Raw genomic sequence first — 23,813 nt, 5'->3', positions numbered from 1 at the left:
AAAAGGTGAACAAAGGAGATTAGATTCAGGGATGTCTTTCTGAAAGGAAAAAGGGGGATATAGTATAGAAACGATGGGATAAAAGGGTGGATTATTGAGTCTACTTTTGAACAACCACTAACATAAAATATTTTACATTGGTATGGAGTTTTATATATTGATACAAATTTAAGGTTATTTTTGTTATTCTATATATATTTCTATTCTTTTTTTTTACAGTTCATGGACTGTGATTCAGTTTATAAAGTTGTTCATGCGTTAGTCAAACCAGAAATATATATAGAATATATATTTCTATTCTTGTTTAAGGTATGTACCTATGCAGCTCATTTTAAAATGTAATATAAAGTTTTAGTCCTTGAAAGCTATTTAGGTTAATAGGATTATAAAGAAACACAGATTAGTAGTTAGTCATCTGTAATAACCAAACTTGTAGTCAGGTTAGGTATGTTTTCAAGATTAAACAGAGATATATTTTAGATAGATAAGTGATCTTCAAACACTTCAGAGATCTACAGAATATGGTATTTAAGATGTTTTAATAACCTAAGGCTTTTCATGATAGTGAGACATATCTGCTCCTGACTGCACCAATTTACTTCAAAAAAGAATGATGGGCATCAAAGAACTTCCATACGGAGTTTGCTTTTATTGTGGCCAAGTTAGCCACTGAGCAAGAAACTGCCCTTGCCTTGACTGCCGATTGTATGCTGTCCAAACTGGACAAGCAGGACACGAAAGAAAGCAACTGTCGAATTTTACCAAGACAAAGTAGAACAGTCCTTCAAAATTCCTGCTTCATAGAAAACTCTGTCAGATATCCTAGGCCTGTAACCCAAAGATGAATGCCACAACACTGCAGAGGAAACTTGGGTGACTGTCCAAGCAGCCAGCTGCTTCTGTCATTTCTATAGTTTTTGGAAGTTGTTTGCTCTGCACTTACTGCTTACTCAGGTAATATTATATCCTTCTTGGGTGTCTGATGGAGTTGAAGACGAGATAGTTATAGTTTTATAGTTTTCCTTGTTACCAAATTCAAAAAAGAAACTCACAAAAGGGGTATAAATTGTATATAAGATTGAGAGACATGAAAGCTTAAATTGTTTATCTAAGAAAATGTTTTGAGGTCTAAAGAGATAGTTTTAAGATGGTAATACAAGTTATGATAGAAAATGGTTTAAGTACAAAACTTTAAATTCATCAAGATAAGATAGATTATTGAATATTTTCTCCAAATATGCCAATACAAATGGACTGGACATTGTGAATGTAATTCTTACCTGATAATTGTTCTTATTATTTTATTTTATTATGTTAGAGTTAAAAACCTTTCCTTTTTATTTAGACAAAAAAGGGAAATGTTAGGGAATATTCCTTTACAGTGTGTGAAGATGTGTCATTGTGATTGGTTTAATAAAGAGCTGAATGACCAATAGCTAGGCAGGAAGAGGTTAGGCAGGACTTCTGGAGACAGAGAGGTCTCAGGGAAGAAGAAAGGCAGAGTTGCCAGCCGGATGCAGAGGAAGCAGGACATGTAGGAGGAGAGGTAATAGCCATGAACCACATGGCAGTACATAGATGAAAATAAATGGGTTAATTTAAGTTATAAGGTAGTGATACAAGCCTAAGCTAAGGCCACGCTTTCATAATTAATAATAAGTCTCCATGTTGTTTTTTTTTGTGAGCTCTTAGCCCCAAAGAAAAATTTGTCTACATAGAACTTTAGAAGAATTTGGTTTGAATGAAAGTGTCCTGCATGGATGGACAATGTTACTCCAAGGATACAAGTGTTATTAAATAAAAAAATCACATTACAAGGTATGAAAAAAAGTCTGGGATTGGAGAGAATGCTCAGTGGTTACTAAAGCTTGCTGCTCCTCCAGAGGACCAGAATTCAGTCCCCACCACCCATATTGGGAGGCTCACAACCACCTGTACCTCCAGGCCCAGGGGATCCAATAACTTTGTGGTACCTGCTTGCATGTGCACATAAACACAGAGACATAAACATAAATAAAAATGAACATAAAATAAAAAGAAAGACAAACTAAAGATTGGAGAGATTTAATTCTTAATGTGCATATGTGATAATGCATATTAATAAGAATAAATAATTTCTCTTAATTCATCTAAAGGAAAAATTATTCAGAAAAGTATTTAAAGTTATAACTGGCATCTACACAATTTTATACTTAAACTTGCTTTTCTAATTATTATTTCAATTCAGCCTGGACCAGCCAAACACACAGTAAACATCCGATACTTGGAAACAGAACTGAGAGCATTTATGGTGAAATTTCTGCTGAGGGAATCTATAGTAAAATTTTTAAATTTTAACTATTATAAAATATTTCTGTTGATGCAGAATTTCACTAAGTATATGGAATTAGAAACGGCTGTAGTAAAGAGATAAATGTCTTGTATACTTCGTTGCCTTTTGATCCTGTGATCTTTCAATCTGCATAATCATGTGAAATGGTGGTAAAAAATGGGGCTGGGGTGGCTTTGGCCACACAGAATAAATATATGGTCAAGCATAAACAGGATCAAAACCAATAAGCAAACCAGATCACAGGATTTCTCATTTTATTTTTATTCTAAATAGGTTGCCTGCTAGAAATCTCTTTAGCTCTCTTAGTTAAAAATTTCTCCTTAATTAATTAGCGCAGAATGAATAGTCACGAGGTTGCCTCAAAGGTATTTGTAGAGGGTGAGGAAATCCATCTTTACATATTGCCTAAATTACATCTAGAAGATCCTCTCAGGATCAAATATTTTTTTAAATACAAAATGAGTTCTTGTTACTTTGAGATTCTGTTGTGTCAGGAGGGAGAAAGGCCACTTCGTACCTTGGGATTTCTCCTCCTCCTTTGTGTCTTCCATCGCCTGGCTGCTGGTCTCTGATGCAGGGACACTTTGTGTTTTCGGTGATGTCTTCGAAAGGAGAAAAGAAACACAAGTTTCAAAATGAATTGCTTTTTCTTAAAGCTGTTTTAGCTTTTGATTAAAGGAGGGTTAATTACTTTGTAGCGTTACTAAACATTCCTACTTAACTTTTTCTAGGATTTAACATTGTATGTTAAAGGTAAACTGCATGTCTGTTTCCTGCATTCACATTATCAAATGTATTGACTAAACATATCTCCTTATTGTCAATCAAATGATATGCTTGAGATACCATTCCAGTTGTACACTGATCCTAGAATTATACAATAATTTCTATGAACACAATTTGAGGCCATCTCATAGTTATATTTGACCTTTAAAAATGACACCTTCCAAAAAGTGCTAGAATCATCTTCCATGTTTGTGGCTGGAAGAAGAACACTTTATCTGAGTTAAACCAAATTAAAGAATGACTTTATAAATAATGATGGCATTGTAGTTTTTAACACTTTTGCTGGTGTATATAGTAATAGAATTTTTTAAAAATTCATATTAGTCAACTTAATGTGAATTCATGTAACTAATTTCAGTTGCCTCCTTTTAAATAAGTGTTCTTTGTCATGTAACCTTGTATTTTTAAAAGCAAAGCTAGCAAAGTAAGTAATGTGGAGATTACATTTTTAGCACAATAGTGAAGTCACCCTAAAAGCTGATAGCTCCTGTACCGAGAGTAGCTGTTCGAACATGAGAGAGCAGCAGCTGCTGATTGTAATTTATAACAAACAGCCCTTCACAGATAATTGACCTGCCTACAGGAGTTTCCTGTAACTGAAAACACATCAGCTTAATAATCAACATGCGTGTGCCCCTTTGCACTTGCTGCTTCACTTTGGACATGCGAACTTTTCCTTCTCCACGAGGAAGCTAATGCAGCCAGCTCACTCTGTCACATTGCTATCTGATTTTGGGGGGCAGCTCTACCTCCTCAGGCTCCTTTTCGTCCTTTGAGTTCTGCTGCTGGTCCTTGCCGCCTTTTCCATTGTCCTGAAATGGGAGCAGCATCAGTAAACGCTAGCAAGAAGGGTCTGGGACCCAGCTAATACTGTGCATTTTGACAAACCAAATACTTTCTTTTTTTTTTTTTTAAATAGTCACATAATGAGTGAATTTAATCCCCAATAAAATGATAGAAAGTAGTTGTATTTAAAATTTCAAACAGTTATAAAGACATGTAAGCCAGGGACAGTGGCATAAGCCTATAATCCCAGCACTTGGGAGACTGAGACAGTAGCATCACTCTGAGTTCTAAGCCAGCCTGGGCTACACTACAAGACTTTGTCTCAAATAAAACAAAACAACAACAAAACCCAGAAGACATTATAATTAAGGAGTGCCAATCAACTAGAAACAGGTTACTGTGATCCAACTGTTGTTTTTGACCCCCCCTTTCCCCAAACCCCATATTTCTATCAAAGCTTGCCGTAGATTATTTAAATAAAAAGAAATAGTAAGTGATGCAGTAAGATACTGCATCTCTGTTTTCTGAAGAATGTTGACTTTCAAATCCTCTCATAACATGTTTAAAAACAAACATAAGCCAAGAACCTGATTAGGTTTGGACTGATCTTGAGACGTTGACTCACTCATTTGACCACCAAAAAAATTCCACCAAAGGATACTGAGAAGTAATACCAATACAATATTAATAACCAAAAGAGAGAAAGAAAATGTTAACAAGCAACACAAATACTCCGGAAGACCTAAATCTCCATCATCTCCAGCCCCCACCGCACCCCAGCATTCTACTGAGTGGTCATAAATTCTCAACTGCTGAACCTCCCAAGCTGCAGAGCTGTTATTACTGTTACTGACTGAAGCCAGGGCACTGCTTCACTAGTGCTCAAAGAGACAGCCACCGTGGCAGTCACCGCCACTATCATTTCTAAGCCTGAAATAATAATAATGCAATTGACTTTTTAAACATTGTTACTTTCATTAACTTTTCTTTATTGTTTTGAAACAAGGTCTTACTATGTAGCACAGGCAGCTTCTAACTCCTGATCCTCCTGCCTCAGCCTCGAAAGTGCTGGGATTAGAGGCATGCTGCATCATGCCCAACTTCTCCATCAATGTTTGAGATAGTAATTAAGCTAAAGCAAAGAATACCTTTGATGTCTAACTAATTAACATGTGAAAGCTGGATAAAAATATAATAAACTCCCTAAAAAGCTTTTTAAGCTGTTGGCAAGGGGAGAGTTCTCTGAGGAATATGATTTATCTGGATCATTTACTCATAGTGAGGAGTTAAAGTGATTTCCACTTCACTAAAAATGACTGCAATCCCAGCAACAAATTATAAAATCATTGCTGTGCCAAATATCATGCTGTAGCTTGATTACATATGGGTGAGGCGCTGTGTAAAGGGTGAATTATTGCTGGGTGTGGTGGTGGACAGGGTGACCTCTGCACTCTCTATACTCAAGAGGCTGAAACAGGAAGATCACCAATGCAAGACCAGCAGGGGCGACATTGTGAGATCTTGTCTCAAAAAGAAGAAATTATGTGCATGTGGTCTCTGTCTCCAGGGAAGTTACAATCTAGGTACTCTATGATTTAGTATAGTATGTATATGAAACCCTGAAGTATTCATTTTCTTTTTATCAACATAACACAAATTCCAATGGAGTAAACTAAAAGTACTGCCACTGGAGAGAATAGATAACAACATTTAAAAAGCTGCCTCAAAGCCTTTTAAAATGATTTATAAATAATAGAAAGCAGAATTCTGTGTTAAGTCCCAGCTGTATATTGATTGCTTGTAGATGTCCATTTCCTGAAACTGATAAGAAGTTTCTTTTATTTCTTGTTAAGATCTATTTTGTTTGGATGTACTCAGAAAAATTCAACTCATTGAGAACATTCTGTTATACAAGCATTTCTTGGGATTTGAAATGATGAGTGAATTTCCAGCTTAGTGAGGGGGAAACAGTGCCATTCAATCTGCAAAGTGTAAGTGTGGGGGTGCACACAACACATTAGGGAAGAAAGAGGAACAAGTAGTTATTTTTCTTGGGGCAAAGAAACAGATTACTTGGTTGATATTAAAGAACTAGTAAAAAAAAAAAAGTATACAAAGGAGAGGGAAGGGTATTTGTAGCAGAAGAAACATAAACTCCGGGGTAAAGGAGATGAGGCTTAAAAAGTACTTGTCGTCATGGGCTGAAGAGATGGCTCAGCAATTAAGAGCACTTGTTGCTTTTGCAGAAGACTAGGGTTCGGTTCCTAGCATCCATCTGGTGGCTCACAACCATCTGTAACTTCAGTTCTAGGGGATCTGACTCTTCTAACCTTTTGGGCCCCAAGGCATGAACATGCTGCACATATATACTTGTAGGCAAAACGTTTATACACATAAACAAATCATTATAGATGGTACTTAAAGCCAAAATGTTGAGGATTAGGATACATAGAGGAATTTGGACTTTATTACATGCTTTTAAAATAGACATATATTCACAAATTATTGTCTTAAAAGTTAATTCTGCCAGGAACATTGAGTACAGAGTATAGTGTGAAAAACTTGAAGAAAAATGAAGGTGTATTTTGCATCTTAAATATTGCACCATCCCTTGCTGTAGTCTTGGCTCTCTCAGACATTGTTATTACCTGTCCTGGTTAGGATTACCACTGCTATGATGAAACACCATGACCAAAGTAACTTGGGGAGGAAAAGGCTTATTTGGCTTATGCTTCATCATCCAAGGAAGTCAGGACAGGAACTCAAACAGGGCTGGTACCTATAAGCAGGAGCTAATACAGAGGCCACGGAGGGGTACTGCTTACTGACTTGCTCCTCCTGGTTCACTCAACCTGCTTTCTTATATAACCCAGAACCACCAGGCCAGGGGTGGCACCACCCACAATGGGCTGGGCCCTCCCCCATCAATTACTAATTGAGAAAATGCCCAACAGTCTTGCCTACAGCCAGATGTTATGGAGGTGTTTTCTCAGTCAAGGCTCTCTCCTCTCAGACAGCTTGTGTCAAGTTGACATAAAACTAGCCAGCACAGTACCACAACCAGGTGACTGTACCACTGAGCTCCAGTCGGCTCAGCTAGTGCTACAACCTAATTCCTCAGCTCACTTTCTCAGACAGTACCTGAATTGTCTATCTTCCTCTATTTGTATTAGTGGCCTCTGACTGCAAGCACCTGAATTTTGTCTCAGGGTTTTCTGAAGTCCAAATACACATGTATTAGTATACCCTGGCCAGATGTGCTTGCAGGATATATGCAGGGGAGAAGCCATCAGACAAAGATGGGTAATCCCATGGATGGGAGATTTCTAACATGTTCTATTCTGTTTCCCACACTTCTTTGGTGGTATTAAGCACCAGCTCCCCACTGCAGAACCTGCCCAATAAAGTATTTGTTTGACTTTCTCTACTTTCCTATACTACTTCCTGTAGATGTAACCAACCGTCTTATTAAATAAGAAACACAGAGCCGATTCAGAGAAGAAAGCCAAGAGGTCAGAGCTAAGAGCCTCACCCTTTCTGATTCATCGATCCTCTTCAGCCAAGAGAGCTCTCCCAAAAGGGGCCTACTTCCTGTGTGTATGTCTTTATATGGTCTAGCTGTTCTGCCTTCTCATTGGTTGCAAACCCAAACACGTGACTGCCTCATCACTGCCTGAATGTACCGCCCTCCAGGTCCTTAAAGGTGTGCGCCACCGCCGCCATGCACTTGCTATGGCTCTAATAGCTCTGACCCCCAGGCAACTTTATGTATTAACATACAATTAAAATCACATTTCAGTACAAGTAAAATACCACCACAACTTCCTAACCTCTTACCATTGTTTCCTGGAAGTACCTTCCAAATGAATGTGAACTCAAATACTTAGGTCTAGGTCTTTTCCTGGGAACATCCCAACTAAAACAGGTGTAATCATTAGGATTTGTGGCACAACTGAATCCAAGGATTTAATAGAAGAAGCAATTAGAAGGTAATTAACCTTTCTTTTCTTATTCAGAAAGCTGAATGGCTGATAATGCCTAATGCCATCAGGAGAAATAAGGAAAAGAGAATGGATTTGAGAAATGAAACTTTGTGTCTGGAAATATACAAGTTACTTGCTTGGTTGACTAATGTAAGTTTCTAGTAGGCATTTGAAGGCCACTGTGTTAAGAGAAAATTGTGAACAATCAGGTCCACAGGAAATGATGGACTACAGCATCATCTTGCATTTTAAATATCTAATGCTGCGGAAGATTACGTTAACTGTGTAAAGATGTGCTTCTTTTGTTTACACTGCATTTGTTTAATTATGTAAAGATGTGTTGCTGTTTCCTCGTGCCTGCCTGAGGCACATGATTAGTCTAATAAAAAGCTGAAGAGCCAATAGCTAGTCAGGAGAGAGATAGGTGGGGCTGGTGGGCAGAGAGAATAAGTAGGAGGAGAAATCTAGGCTAGATAGAGGAGACGAAGGAGGGAGAAAGAGAGGACTGGCCTAGGGTCAGAAGCCAGGCAGTGGCCAGCTAGACACAAGAAGCTGTGAAAGTAAGATACACAGAAGGAAAGAAAGATAATAAGCCCTGAGGCAAAACGTAGATGAAGAGAAACAGGTTAAGTTATAAGAGCTAGCAAGAACAAGAAACGAGCCTAAGCTAAGGCAGAGCATGATTTAGGAGCTGATTGGTGGCCCAAAAGAGAAAGCCTGCTACAACCTAATGTGCTCCCTTGCCCATGAAATCCTAGAATCTGCTTAGGTTCTTGGCTAGGAGACCAAATCTGTGGATATAGTTGAAGACCCTCCATACTCACTCTCTTTTTTTTTCTTTCTTTTTTTTTTTTTTTTTTTTTTTTTTGGTTTTTCGAGACAGGGTTTCTCTGTGTAGCTTTGCGCCTTTCCTGGGACTCACTTGGTGGTCCAGGCTGGCCTCGAACTCACAGAGATCCGCCTGGCTCTGCCTCCCAAGTGCTGGGATTAAAGGCGTGCGCCACCACCGCCCGGCTTCCATACTCACTCTCAATCAGTTTGTAACTTGGCCAATTGGAGCATCTGTCATCTTGGTGTGTAGGCTTGTCAATCAAATATGATAGAGCATCCTTACTTAATTAAGGAGTTCCCCAGATTAAGAAAGAAAGTAAAAATAATTGTGATTGCCTACAGTAATCGATGATAAAGCTGCCTTTTAATTAGATTCCTTGTGAGTCTGGACAGGTGAGTATTGACAAAGGAGGCAATTCTGGACAATGTTAGAAGTTCACTAAGGAGAATCGTTGGGAGGGACAGAAAGGCTCAAGATAAATGCTTGGTGACAAACACAAGTGCCTCTAAGAGGTAGCTATGGAGATATTCACAAGTGTGAGGATTTGAATTCAGCTTCATAATGCTCACACAAAGCCAGGCATGATGGCATACATCTGTAACCCAAGAAGTGGGAGGATGGAGTTTGGGAAGAAAGGTGGATCCCCAGAGCGGGCTAGCCTATCTAGCCAATAGACAAATTCTGGGTTCAGTGAGAGACCCTGTGTCAAAAAAAAAGGTGGAAAGTGACTGAGGTAGAGTCCAGGAAATTAAGGGAAATTAAGGCAACTTAATGTGTCATATGCTGAAGAGAAATCAAACATCAGAAGGACAGAAAATTCATCATTTAGCTTATTGGTAAAAATTGCTTATGGCTTCTAAAAGAGGAAGTACCCTGGGTGGCTAATATACATTATTTAATGTAATTTTCTAGCAGGACTGTATTAGTAGCCCTATTTTAATGCAACAAAACAGAATTTGTTTTGTTGCATTAAAATAGGGCTACTAATACAGTTTTTTGTTTAATGCAACAAAAAAATTTGTTTCATTTGCCCAAAGTCACATGCAGATTGATAAGTCAGAATTACAGACAGTATCTTAAAACTAGTCTTTACAACATTAATTCAACTATTGAGTATTTAACTACAGTAATCAATAGTTAGCGAAAGCAAAAGTTGAAGAATGAAGGGAAAATTAATTTGTTGAGACAGTCCTCAGCAAGTAGGAACTTACTTATGAAAGTTGAAGTGATAGCATTAATTTAAAATGTAACTGTTCTAAGAATTGGGACCATGATTTCCAAATATTTTAGTAGATTTGTTGTAATACATTAAGGAAAACTTATACAGTATTGGCTATGTACAAAATCACATATAGCATATATGTGCATATATAAAATATATGTATTTCCTGCACAGACATCCTAAGACCCTTGTAGTTTCCTGAGGGATAAAAACATTTGATCCTTTCTTGGGTGATGGGGGCATCTTTCATTATGAGGTGACTTTCTTCTTCTTTTTTTTTTTTTGAGCTGAGACTCGAATCCAGGGCTTTGCGCTTGCTAGGCAAGCGCTGTACCACTGAGCTAAATCCCCAACCCTTAAAGCATGTTCTTTTTTTGTTTGTTTGTTTTTGTTTTTTGAGACAGGGTTTCTCTGTTTAGTTTTGTGCCTTTCCTGGAACTCACTTTTTTAGACCAGGCTGGCCTCGAACTCATGGAGATCCACCTGCCTCTGCCTCCCAGTGCTGGGATTAAAGGCATGAGCCACCACCGACCGATGAGGTGACTTTCTAATGAGGTCATTTGCTGGGATCTTGGGTTACCTTAGGATAGGGGATGACTGCAATAAATGGGCCTACTTTGTTATTAATAGGTTGAACTTTTGGCTGCACTCCCAATGTCAGGTAGAGGAGAAGAGGTAAAGGTGGAGTTGATGCTAATGGCCAAAGACAAAAATCAATGATGGCTTCATATAAGCTTCCATGAAAAGTCAAACAAGAATTTGAAGAACTTCCGGGTTACTGAATACACCTAGTCAAGTCTTCATCTGCCTATTCATCTGTCCTTTTAAATGTTATTGAACTATTAAGCACAACATTAAACTATTAAACATACGTGTCTCTGAGTTCTATGAGAGAGCTAATCCTATCAAAGGAGGGACTGACTGGTAGGAACAGGAACTCTAGTTTGTAGGCAGTTCAAGTGTGCTATTTATAATTGAAGTGAAGAAGAGCTGATCTTGAAGGACTGAATTCTCCACCTGTGAGATGTGACTGAACTGAATTCTCCAGCTGGTGGCTACTGGAGAACTGTTTGGGAAGGAAAAGACTCACTCATCTGCTCACAGAAGTGTTCTGTGTTGAATTTGAGAGTGAAGTAAGAAAAAAAACCCTTTGTCTAGAAGTGTGTGGTGGACTGAAGGTAACTATAACAACAAAACTCAGCCTTTATTGTCTAGATTTACTGAATCCCACACACTAATGGCCTGATAGAAGAAATATCCCCATTTCTCAGGATAAGACTATTTATTTCCTACTACTGTTTACATACAGTGTACAGCATTCTAATAAAATTAAGAGATTCATTAAAAAGCAAGAGAAAAAAATCTATTTTGGGGGTTGGAGAGATGCTGCTCTTCCAGAGGACCTGGGTTCAATTCCCAGCACCCACACGGCAGCTCACAACTGTCTGTAATTCCAGTTCCAGGGGATCCAGCTCCCTCACAGAGAGTATATACAGGCAAAACACCAATGTAATTAAATAAATAAATAGTTTCAAGATATAAAGTATTCATAGAACTAGATATAGATAGAGCTAAAATACCAGAATATTTGAAACTTTAAATAACTATGATTTATAGTTATGATTAATATATAAACAGATTACATATTTTAAATATGTAATATACCATAGCTCATTACAATTATATAATATACAACTTCTAATCTTAGCATTAATATAAATGATAAAATAATTATAAGTAAAAAACTAAGTTTTTTTTACTAATTTACTAATTACAATACATCATAGATTCAAGAAGCTTTAAAAAAGAAAAGTTTCTGTAATAAAACATTCTGACTAAATGCAACATAGGGAAGGAAAGGTTTTTTTAGCTTACATTTCCAGATCACAGGCCATCGGGAAATGAAAACAGGAACTCAAGTAGAAACCATGATGGAATGTTGCTTACTGGCTCGATCTCTGATTTGTTCATTTGGCTTAAGCGCACTAGCCTTCTCGTAAGAGCCGGGGCCACATTCCTAGGGATGGTGCTGCCTACCATGGATTGGGACCTCTCACATCCATCATCAATCAAGATAATCTCTCACAGACATGGCCACAGGCCAAATCTAATTTCAGCAGTTCTTCACTTGAGTCTCCTTCTGATGACGCTAGACTGTGTCAAGTTGATAACTGAAGCTAATTAGGACAAATACAATGGAAAAGAAAAATAGCATTCATGGTTTAGTGTTTAGAGCAATAACATGAAAACCATAAAGAAAGCCAAACTGAAATTCTTGTTATAAAAATCATAATACCGGAGATGAGAAATTCCTTTGGCAGGTTTGTTAGTAAAGTGGATTCAGCAGAAGAATCAGTATCCATGAAGGTAGCCAATTGAAATTACCCATGTCTAAAATTCAGTTTGGGAAGTGAGGTAAAAAACAAAACAAAACAGAACCTTTATACTAAATGGTTTAGTTTATATGGAATTAGAATTCCAGAAAATAAGAGTGAGATAGAAGAAACTTGAAGAATAAACTGGCTGATAATTTTCCAAATTTTACGAATTACAATACATCATAGATTCAAGAAACTTTAAAAATCCTGAGAAGGATAAGTACAAAGAAAATCATCTCTTGGCACAAATAAAGAAACTGGCTATTGCCAGGTATGATGGTGCACATGCCTTTAATCCCAGCACTCGAGAGGCAGAGGCAGGCAGATCTCTGAGTTGGAGGCCTGCCTGGTCTACATAGTGAGTTACAGGACAGCCTGGACTACATAGTGAGGTCCTTCTTCAAAAGGATAGATAGATAGATAGATAGATAGATAGACAGACAGACAGACAGACAGACAGACAGACAGATAGATAGATAGATAGATAGTCAGAGAGACAGATGAAGAGAGATAGATGAGAGAGAGAGAGATCAAAATACAAATACAAAGAAAATCTTGAAGATGGGCAGAGAAATAAGAAACATTATAGTAGGGCTGACTAATGTCCCATCAGAAACCACATAAGCCAAAAAACAATCATGCATCTCTAAAGTATTAAAAAGAATCCCTAAAACTGGCAAAGTCAGAATTCTGTGGCTAATGAAAATATCTTTCCAAAATAAAAGTGAAAAAATTAAAAACCCAAATAAAATGCACACACGCGTGCGCGCGCGCGCGCGCGCACACACACACACACACACACACACACACACACACACATTCAAACAAATGATAGCTGAAAGGATTCATTGCTGGAGACTTTTGTAAGAAAAAAAATTAAAGAAAAAATTTTTAGACAAAAAGAATATGATACCAGGTGGGAATTTAAATTTATACAAAGGAATGAAGAGTGATGAAAATGATACAAATGTGGACAAAATAAGATACCATTTTCTTAATCTTTATAAAAGGTATTGGCTATCTAAAAGAAAAATCAGTAAGAATGTCCTGTGGGATATACAGCATTTGTAAACTAGAGCAGAGAATGGGAATGAAATGTATTGTTGCATGTATACCTTAACTATTTTTTTTTTTTTTTTGGTTTGGTTTTTCGAGACAGGGTTTCTCTGGGTAGTCTTGGTGCCTGTCCTGGATCTTACTCTGTAGCCCAGGCTGGCCTCAAACTCACAGAGATCCGCCTGACTCTGCCTCCCGAGTGCTGGGATTAAAGGCGTGTGCCACCGCCGCCTGGCTACCTTTACTATTAAGTATTATGTAAAGTACATTAGGGTGAGAAAAAGTTTATACGTCTCAGAACAACTACTACACTAAAAAGATGAAGCAAAACTCAGAGCTATAATTTCTAAGTCATTGTTAATAGAAACAAAAGGAGCTAAAACAATCCATAAGAAGGTAGAGAAACAAGGAAAGATTACCAAGGATAGAATACTCAAGAATATAGAAAATTACACTAAATGCCAATAGTCTAAACATAATATAAAAACAGAAATTATTAGCTTAAGCATTAAAAAGAGCCAGGTATAATGGTGTACATTTGTAATCCCAGTCATTCAGGAGGCTGAGACAAGAAGATCCTTTGAACACAGGTATTTGACTGAATAACATAGTAACACTGTCAGACAAAAGGAGCTAGAAAGTGAGATCAAGATAGAGATATAGAGAAAAAGAGATTAAAATACTCTTTCTATAGAAATATACTTCAGGGCTGGCAAGATGGTTCAGTGGGTAAAGACACTTGCAGATGGAGAGAACCAACACCTGCCAGCTATCCTCCGACCTCCAAATGCATATCGTGGTATGCAAGCACCTCACACCCACTGCTACCTCTCCCACACAAATAAATAAATGTAAAAAATTTAAATACAAAATGTACACTTTAAATAAAAAGACATTAAAATAAATTAAATGGATACTTATACCACAATGCAAAGTTTGAATCAAAGGAAAGAAGAAATGATTATATTAATTAAGACAACATCAATTTCAGAAGTCAGAATATTATCAGATAGCTTCCATGGGGGCTGCAAAATATTTTATTTCTAGTAGTCACAGAACCAATACTGGTAAAAATAATTATATTAGTAAAACTCGACATAAATTTTAATCATATGGGCTGCAGAATTATAACATTAATTGAATTGCCAGCTAAGGTATATGGCACTGACTGTAAAGGACCCTGAATTTAGAATGAGGACATTAGAGTGACCTAAGAAAGAATCCCAAGCCCCTGATCCACCTTGAAATCCTCTTACCATTTGAAAACAGTTTGTACTGTGTTTGATACTAGACATCTCCTAAGCTGAAAACATTGTAATAATTTCATCTGCCTTGCAAGAAGCCTGTTTTCCTTAAGATCTACCCCAACCACCTCTTCCACGCTAGAAAATCTGTAACTAAAGTGGACTTTAAGCTCTTCCATCAGGGTCAATGCAAAGTAAGACAAGGGGGATAGCCTTGACAGAAAAAGAATTTTACTATTTGTTTATATATTGCAGGTACCCAGGGAATATGTGTGGGACCATATTAAAAGGAGTGAAAGCAAGGAAGACATTATAATTAGCTGGATTTGACAGATTTACTGATAAAAGTCCAATAATCAGATATATTAGACAATAGATTTAATGTGTTAACAAAAGCAGCTAGAAGTGTCACTAACCATTTCCAAGTTAGTTCACTGAAATTTGTACTCCACAGTAGCCTATGTCTAATTAAGTGGAGATACTGGAACCTCCTTGGTACAGAGAAAGTCCAAAGGCTTAAAAGAATAGACATATTGAAACAGGTTTATCATATATGATCTGTACATCTCACTTCCCTTCCCCCAACTCTGTACATCACCAAGAGGATTCAGGGGCCATCCCATTACTAAGGTGTTGTGTGACTTTTCCTGGGAAGAAGACATGATGAACAAAATGTCTGTTCACCGTAGACAGGATACTGACTGACAAACCAAAGGAAAGATTTCAAGTTGTGCTGGCTAGTTTTATGTCAACTTGACACCAGCTAGAGTCATTTTGGAATAAGAAACCTCAATTGAGAAAATGCCTCCACCAGACTGGCTTATGGCCGGCCTGTGGTACATTTTCTTGATTGTGATTGATGTTGGGGGGGGGTCCATCTTACATGGGTGTTGCCATCTCTGGGCTGGTGATCTTGGGTGCTATAAGAAAGCAGGCCGGGCAAGCCACGAGGAACAAGGCAATAAGCAGCACTTCTCCATGGCTTCTGCTTCAGTTTCTGCTTCCAGGTTCCAGCCCTGACTTCCCATAATGATAGACTGTGATGGGGATGTGTAAGCCAAGTAAACCCTTTCCTTCCCAAGTTGCTATTGGTCATAGTGTTTATCATAAGAGGAAATAAACTAGAACAAACAACGTGGATGGGAGATGCAATCTCTTTTAGCCCTTCATAATCCATAATCGTTTTCCATGATTCTTCTGACCCCTGAATCCTGGGATGCTGCTACTGATTCAGGGATGCTGTGCATCTCTTTATCCCGAATAGTCTTGACAGGACCAATCTATGCTGCTCAGTCTGGCTCAGGCCGAAGAGGGAGCTTGTCTGTGTTGTAGCCTGCCATGCTTGAAACTTGATCTGTTTTCCTGGTTCTGATAAGCTGCAGGCTGGCATCATGGCCCTTGCTTAAATCAGCTACAGCTGGATACCAAAAGGATCTAAGACAGGAGAACAATCTTTTCCTCCCTATATTTTATACCACATATTCTAAGACAATAACTTTCCACCCCAAGGACAAGCATAATTATTTCTTCCATACATTGTCACTCTGGTTTAAAGTCTTCCAAAACTCACCAGCACAGCAGTTTTTCTTTCTATTAATGTTTCCCTAGGACTTCACTTGACACAAACTTTGTCACATCTGCCTTCAAGTGGCCTGAACAGATCCTTTGTCTGCTTTGCCCTTCTCTAAATTCCATCTTGATTGCTTTTATACTTTACGAACTCAATCTATATGTTGGTCAAAATCATTCAAATGTCTTACAACTTCCCCTACCTCATAAAGATCACATCTCACTTTGGTGCTCAATATAGCTGCTAAAGCCCCACATCAGTCTCAAGGTCCCCGCTCTCACGTCCAGTGAACTGGGCATTGCATATTTCTCATGCTGAGTTCCCTCAATAGTAACTATTCTTCCTTTTGTCATACAGTCCTTGATATTTATGAGGACATCACCTGGCAACAAGTGTCTATAACAGCTACTATAAGCCAGTCTATCAGGGACTTGTTTACCTCATATTACCTTGGGTTATGCAGCCTTTGTATTAAGGAGGGATTGGTAGTTATTTTGTTCAGTTTCTCTTACACGGGCTCTTTTATTGCTTATTTAAAAACTTTCCCCATCCAAGTAAATCAGATATTGAGATTCCCTTTGTATTGTGGTTTCTTGTTCTGGGTCATTGTTAAGGTCTCTGTCTGCATGCTGAATCATGGACTTCCCTTCCTCTGTATTGAAGGTTGAACCTCAGGAATATCCTCTATCACTTCTATCTCACTTTATTCCTCTTCACTAAAAGACTGTGTCAATGGGTTCTAAGGTTTGGGATCCCAGGAAGGGTTGTTTAGCAAGGATCTAATTTGCCCTCTCTCTCCTTTGCATCTTGCCAGCTGTGAGAATTAGTAAACCATCATCTCTATCTCATCCTCACTTTGTTCTGCTTTTCTTGCAAAGCATTCATGTCTTTTCCCCCTTGTAATTCCTCCTTAGGTACGCAAGTTCTTTCCTGGAAGACCGCTGAGCCCCAGCAGCATGTCTTATTGGCCACAACCGTGGCTACACAACTGAAGCCACAGCCTGCTTATGATCCCATCCTCTATGTGCTACCTCAGGTAGCATATTCTCTAGTCCATCAGTTGTTTCCGGGGATATCTGCATTCTCATGTAATGGACCTCACTCATCAAAGAGACATGCCTCTCCCAGATCAAGTAGATGAAGATGGCCTCCCTGGGATTCCCCACAAAGATGGTTTGGTTGGCCTGGTTGCAAATTCTATCAGCTACTGCAGAGAGTATGTAACCACCACTATGACAAGGAGGCAAACCATCCCATACCACATGGAGAAAGCAGCCATTCTGAAGGTCCTCTGTCGTCACACGGATAAGCCTCAGTGGCACGTCTCATCACTAATTACAGAGGCCATAAAACCACTCCTCTCCAATTCATCTTTGTTCCTGCAGATCCCTGTTCAAGTGCCAATTGTGTTGTGTGACATTTTTGAGGGAGACATGAACAAATGTCTATTCACCCCAGATGGGGCACTGATAATAGAAACTATTCTACACATCAGGTTTTTAGTGAAACAATGAGCTTGCTGGGGCTGTGCACAGGAGTATGGGTGAGGGATTACATACAAGAGCATGCGTGACTCAACGACATCTATTTAGTGAAAAGCCCACTGCAGCATGGGTGATGACTCACAAAAGCTGCATCCCTGAACAACTTAAAGGCAGGTCAGCTGACCAGAGACTTTCTTCTTCCCAGCATGTATAACCCTGAGGACGAGCCGTGTGACTTGTGTAACATTCAAGGGTTTCCTAAGACATTTTCAGTTCATTTACCTCCTTGGCCCTGTGTGTTTTCTTTTCTTTTTAACTCTAATGAGTTTCCTCTCTGTAGGAGAGAATATTTCAACTTGGAGAAAATAGGTACACAACACAAAACAACAACAAATTCATTAGCAAGTAGGAGTACCTGCATTATTTGTGTGTGTCAGAAATATGCCTTTATCCAGAATAATATTACAACCTCTTAAACACTCTTTTTTTAAAAGACTTATTTTGTGTAATGAGTGTTCTACCTGCACGTATGTGCACCACATGCAAAGTCTGGTACCCATGGAGATCATAAAAGGGTGTTGGATCCCCAGGAAATGGAGTTACAGATGGTTGTAAGCTACTATGTGGGTGCTGGGAACCAAACCCAGGTACTCAGTAAGAGCAAATTCTCTTAACTGCCATGACGTCTCTCCAGCCCTCACTCCCTCAGGAAGAGTCAGATCTCTTTCAGAAACACTCATTTATTGTAACACAGCCTCTAGTATAAACTGAGGATCCGAAAATGAAGTCTCTTCCATAGAGACTGGTGATTGTATTCAAAACAATTATGTGCTGGAAAAAGGGAGTTTCCTATTGTTTTAGGGATTTTAGAAAACTTTAATGTTAGTTTGGGGGACCCCTAAATATTCTGCAGTCTACAAGCTTAAGTGGAGTCTTGCACTGACCAAGTAAGAGATGGAGCTTTAATCCATTTGAATCACAGTGGTTTGAGTGGGGCCAGAGAACCATTATATGAAGATTTTATCAGTTTTCAACTGTGTAATTAGAATAAAGACACTAGCAATTAGCAGAACCACCATATTTTCTCTCTGGTTTTGGAATAAGAATCATTATAGTGTGAAAGGCCAAGTTGAAACACACACACCAAGATAGAAAATGAAAAAAACATTCATTTCTTAGGGTGAGAGAATGAGGGATTGCAGATATTAATCATAGCAATAAAGATTTGAAGAAAGTGGGTTGATGGATGCCCTCTCATGCCAATTTAACTTGTCTCTTTGGACAGTGGGAAAAAAAATAGATCTTGGAGAATGATGGTGAATTAACATAAATTCACTCAGGTGTTACTCTACATTTACATGTGCTCTTCTATACACAGGACCTTTATTGGAGGAAGTCAATCCATCTTCTGGTACCTGGTACACAGCTATTGACCTAGTATATGCTTTTATCTTATATAAATTCATAAAGAATACCAGGAGCTGTTTGCTTTTGCTTGGCAGGGCTAACAATATACACATTGAGTATCCTTTATCTAAAGTGATTGAAACCACAAATATTTCTCATATCTCTTTTTTCAGATTTTAAAATATATAATTGTAGCAAAGTCTTGGGGATAAGGTTCAAGTTTAAACGTGAAATTAATTAATATTTCATATAGACATTACATACATAGTTTAAAGGTCATAAAATTTATAGTTTTAATAATTTTGCACATGAAACATCTTCGTGATGTTTAATTTCCCACATGTTACAGCATGTTAACATCAAAAACATTAGATTTGGAAATGATTTTGACTTTAGATTAGGGATGCTTAACCTGTATTATTACAATCTTGCTTCAGGACTACATCAATTCTCATGTTCTATGCCATTTCACAAATAATCTGAGCATCTTGATCTAATTCAGCTTCATATTGATGCAGTGACACACTAATGACTGCATTCTAACTGTACCTGAGAATCAGGGAATAGGAAAGACTTTAACTGTTATCTTATAAGATACATGCAAATAAAAGGACAAGAGATAAATTCCATTCCTGGTATCAATTTCTTTAGTAGTTAGGTGCCGATTATTATTGTCTCAGCTCTAAAAACAGTTTCTCTGATACTGAGACTGAAAACCTTATTCATTTGTCCTGGCAGCTAGTTTCTTGTCTGCCTTCTGACTGCTTCTTATAGTCTCTTGGTACTTATGTGCTTTACTGTCCTATTAAGGTTTCTTCATCTTGGTAGTAGCTTTTCTTTTTATAGCAACAGCTGAATACAGTTTGTAGTTTTTCTGTAGTTCTGCATTTTTCATTCATTTGAAGACAGCAATAGTAGCTAGTCAGAGCTTCTGCCTCTGTGGTTTGAGGTTCATGGCTAAATTCCTTGTTTTTCTCTTTTTGAATAAGTTTAATTATATAAACTACAGTCACACTTCACTTGGTATATGATGTATGAATTATAGTCATACTACAAGATAGTTATCTATTCAGCCTTAGGAATGGCCTAGAAAAACTGGAGTGGTTGGTATTTCTAGGTAAATCACCTCTAGCCAGAAACAGTGTCATCTAGTGATTCTTAGGGAACATCCCATAGGGTAAGATGACTTGCCCTAGTATGGTCTAAGGTCCCACTGGGTAGCAAGCATAATAAAGAACCTCCTGAGCAAAGCTAAGGAGCATTATACCACCAGGACATCATTTCCAGAAGCCAGATGTGTGCATATTGCTGTGTGTTATGACCAATGAGCTTTAGAGTTATCAGAAGACAACATGTGCCAGGTACCCAAGGAAAAGGATTTGCAGCTTCAAGTATGGCTGGGAACATGACAGATATTCTTAAATGGATTCAGTTTTCAATTTCTTCTCTTTTACAAGAATTCTACATTAATTTTCCCCTTGTTTATGTTTGAGATGCCTTTTTCATTATGTCTAAGTTAGCTGCATAATTATTGTTCCAATAAAGCAGCATACTCTGCAAATTAGAGATTTGTAATTATTTTGCAATATATACTTGATAATAAAGTTTAAATGGGCTTTAATGCCGTCATATTATCACGAGAGATTTTCACATTATGTCTTCTAGTTGGACAAAGGTAAGAATGAGCTACAAGAGACAAATATGATTTAGGCTTGTAAATTTTGAAATGTGACAATTATTTAAATTTTTATTAACTACATGTGTGAACTTACCAATAATGTCTATGAATAATTTGAAGAGATCATCATTATAGTTTTTCACAGAAAATGAACACTGTCATTTCAGTCATAAAACTGTATATTAAAACATGTTATGTTTACAGAAGGAATCTCTGATACTTTATCAAATTTTTAAAAAGATTTTATTTAGAAACTTATACAGATTAAATATTTAACATCCTTAGTATTATACATTCATTTTATTTTTTCACTAACAGTATACAGCATTAAGCAAGCACAGTGGCATAAGCCTGTAATCACAGCATTTGGAAGGCTAAGACAGGAGGCTCAGGTGCTGCAGGAGTCAGCCACAAAGTGAGTTCAAGACCAACCTGGGCTACAAGAGACCCTGTTTTGAGGGTCAGGACAGGTGGCAATATGCACCACAATATGTGCTTTTGTTATTGTTGTTGTTTCTTAAAGTATATGATATAAAGAAATTAAATTTCCTCTAATGCCATGTCTTTAAATCTTTTTAACTTACCCAGTGTGTCATACAAATGTTATTTCTAAGGCTGTCAGGATGTGAAGAAAAAAGGTTAAGAACACTTGCTTCTTAACCTGAGGTCCTCCATGAAATGAAGTGGCTGTGTGAAATATGGAGAAGTATCTTTCTGTAGAAAAGGTCAATCGCTTTCAAAGCGTAAGAATCAGTTGACTTCAGGAATTTCAAGTACCCTATGATTTCACTCATGGTGAGATGGGTTCCACGGGCACAGTCAGGCCTCCAGTACCACGAATGGGAAGAGGGGAGGAGCTGTAAGTAGAACTGGGGCTCTCGTCTCTTTGACTCTGTTGAGAATCCTTCTCTTGGCTTTTCCTTTTTCAAATTAAGCTACCACTGCCAAACTTGGTAATGCATATCTACAGTCCCAGCACTTGTGAGGCAGAAGCAAGAGGATCAGGAATTCAAAGTTAATCTCTGCTATATAGCAAGTTTGAGACCAGCCTAGACACAAGAGACCACGTCTCAAACACACACACACACACACACACACACACACAAACAAATTAAGTTGGTATAGTCAGGAGTTTGGGGATTTTCGTAGTAGATACCACCTCTCAGATCACCAGAAGAAACAGCAGGAATCTGGATCCCAGAGAAGAACAGGAAAAAATGACAGCAAAATAGATTTCTTCTCTATAATCCAGCCCAATCCAAAAAGGAGCTACCAAGGGCAGTGGTGGCACACGCCTTTAACCCTAGCACTCAGGAGGCGGAGGCAGGTGGATCTCTGTGAATTAGAAGTCAGTCTGGTCTACAGAGAAAGCTCCAGGACAGCCAATGCTACACAGAGAAACCCTGTCTCAAAAAACAAAAACAAACAAAAAAAGGAGCTATCTTGAAATCTATAGCCCAAGCCTGAAAGTTAATTTCCTTGGAGTCTAGAAAAGATGACTGAATCATAGTACCACTAAAGTATACTTTAATTATTTGTTGATGCATACACATCTCCTGACCAGAGGCTATGGGCTCCTTGAGACACTTATTCTATTTTGTCCTTAATATAGGCATGGGGGGGCAGTGAGGATGGTTCAGTGGGTAACGGTGCCTGCCATCAAGCCTGATGATCTGAGTTTGATATCCATGATCCTCATTGTGGAAGGAGAGGACTCTATTCCATCGGTTGTTCTCTGACCTCCACAGGTAAACCATGATATATATGTGCATGGCCCCCATTCCACACATAATGTAAAAAAAACCAAAATAGATTATTTAAAAAAAAGCTAGTGTTGACAACACATCTGTAACCCCTGTGCATTAGAAAGCAATGGCAAGCAGGTCAGGGGCTTGCTAGCCAGCCAGTATAGCTGAACTGACAAGTTCCAGGTCCAGTGAGAGGCAGGGAAAAAGAGTTCGACACCCGACAATGACCTCAGACCTCTACACATGTATGCACAGGCACATCCATCTTTACACTCACACACACGTTTCCAACACACATGCATAGACACAGAAATAAAAAAGAATACCTAGTATACAACACACACTCAACGTTCTCTCAATCAAGTTAATAAACATATAGCAATAATTTTCAAATCTCAGTTTCTAACATGACACGAAGATATATTTCCTTTATATGTTAATAAATCAACTTCCTGATATAAACAGTGCAAATTTGAATATTATATAACCCAATTTCATCACCTTAATATTTTTCTTTTGCTTGAAGGCATTTCCTGCACATAGGACACACTCAACAAGGCCTCTCTGAACTCAGAACACTACAGAGAACAGAGACTTATCTTAATTGCATGTAGGGCCTTCTAATTTACATACATTATCTCATTTGATTATGAAAGTCCCTGTGAGTTTGAGTTTCATCATAGAGAATAAGGAACTACAGCTCAAAATGTTCACGTCATTTGCATAAGGTTTTACACAGCTGGAACTAGAAGCAAGGGCTGACTCACAGTAGTGCGCTTTCTCACTGTAAGGTTAATGGAATCAAACGTCTCCTCCTGAAGATGAATTTCTTTAGAGTATATTACTACGTAGAAGAAGATAGTCCAAGTTTTCAACCACGTGTCAGTAAGGGAATGAACTACTGAGAATTATTGATTTGGGCAATACTCCTTTGGTTTATAAACACATTTATTGGAGGTCATTCCTCTTTCAGCTACATAGAGTTCTTGGTTATCTACATAGTTTTCTGTTTGGTCTCTAAAGAATTGGTTCAAAGTTCTTATTTCTGAACCTTGCCTTTTCTTTCCTGTTTGCTGGGGAGCTCTGGGGAAAACATTGTTTGTGAACCATAGATCTTTAGTTTTTGTCTCTTAGGCACTCTTGATCACCACCAGGGGGCAAAAGCCTAACAGCTGGTTTCTCTGCAGTACACTCGACAGAGGACTGTACAGCACGGGGACCCTCGGTGATTCTTGATGGAACCTCCCTGCTAATTATTTCAACCACAGGGCCCCAGGGAGGGAACAAAGACTCAGCAAAGAGGGCTC

General features: G+C 38.2%; 1 protein-coding gene across 13 annotated transcripts in view; it reads right to left on the bottom strand.

Annotated features, from left to right (window-relative positions):
* Positions 1-23,813, bottom strand: part of Efcab5 (EF-hand calcium binding domain 5) — a 139,686-nt gene that overhangs the window by 112,648 nt on the left and 3,225 nt on the right. For 11 of the 13 annotated variants that reach the window (XM_052755967.1, XM_052755966.1, XM_052755958.1 and 8 more), the window contains exons 2-3: positions 3,868-3,930; positions 2,850-2,934 (exon numbers count right to left, since the gene is read on the bottom strand). The exons of 1 other annotated variant lie outside the window; for it this stretch is intronic. In XM_052755967.1, coding sequence (XP_052611927.1) covers positions 2,850-2,883 — 34 coding nt within the window. In that variant the 5' untranslated portion in view covers positions 2,884-2,934; positions 3,868-3,930. Of the gene's footprint in view, positions 1-2,849; positions 2,935-3,867; positions 3,931-11,816; positions 12,094-23,813 lie in introns of those variants that run through there. One more of the 13 variants, XM_052755968.1, reaches the window with a different exon arrangement.

Source organism: Peromyscus californicus, unplaced genomic scaffold (assembly GCF_007827085.1).
Source record: "Peromyscus californicus insignis strain IS unplaced genomic scaffold, ASM782708v3 Scaffold_3__1_contigs__length_106647218, whole genome shotgun sequence".
In the NCBI taxonomy this organism is placed as follows: domain Eukaryota; kingdom Metazoa; phylum Chordata; class Mammalia; order Rodentia; family Cricetidae; genus Peromyscus; species Peromyscus californicus.
The sequence above is the reverse complement of the archived record's forward strand: the minus strand, read 5'-3'. Positions and strand labels throughout refer to the sequence as shown.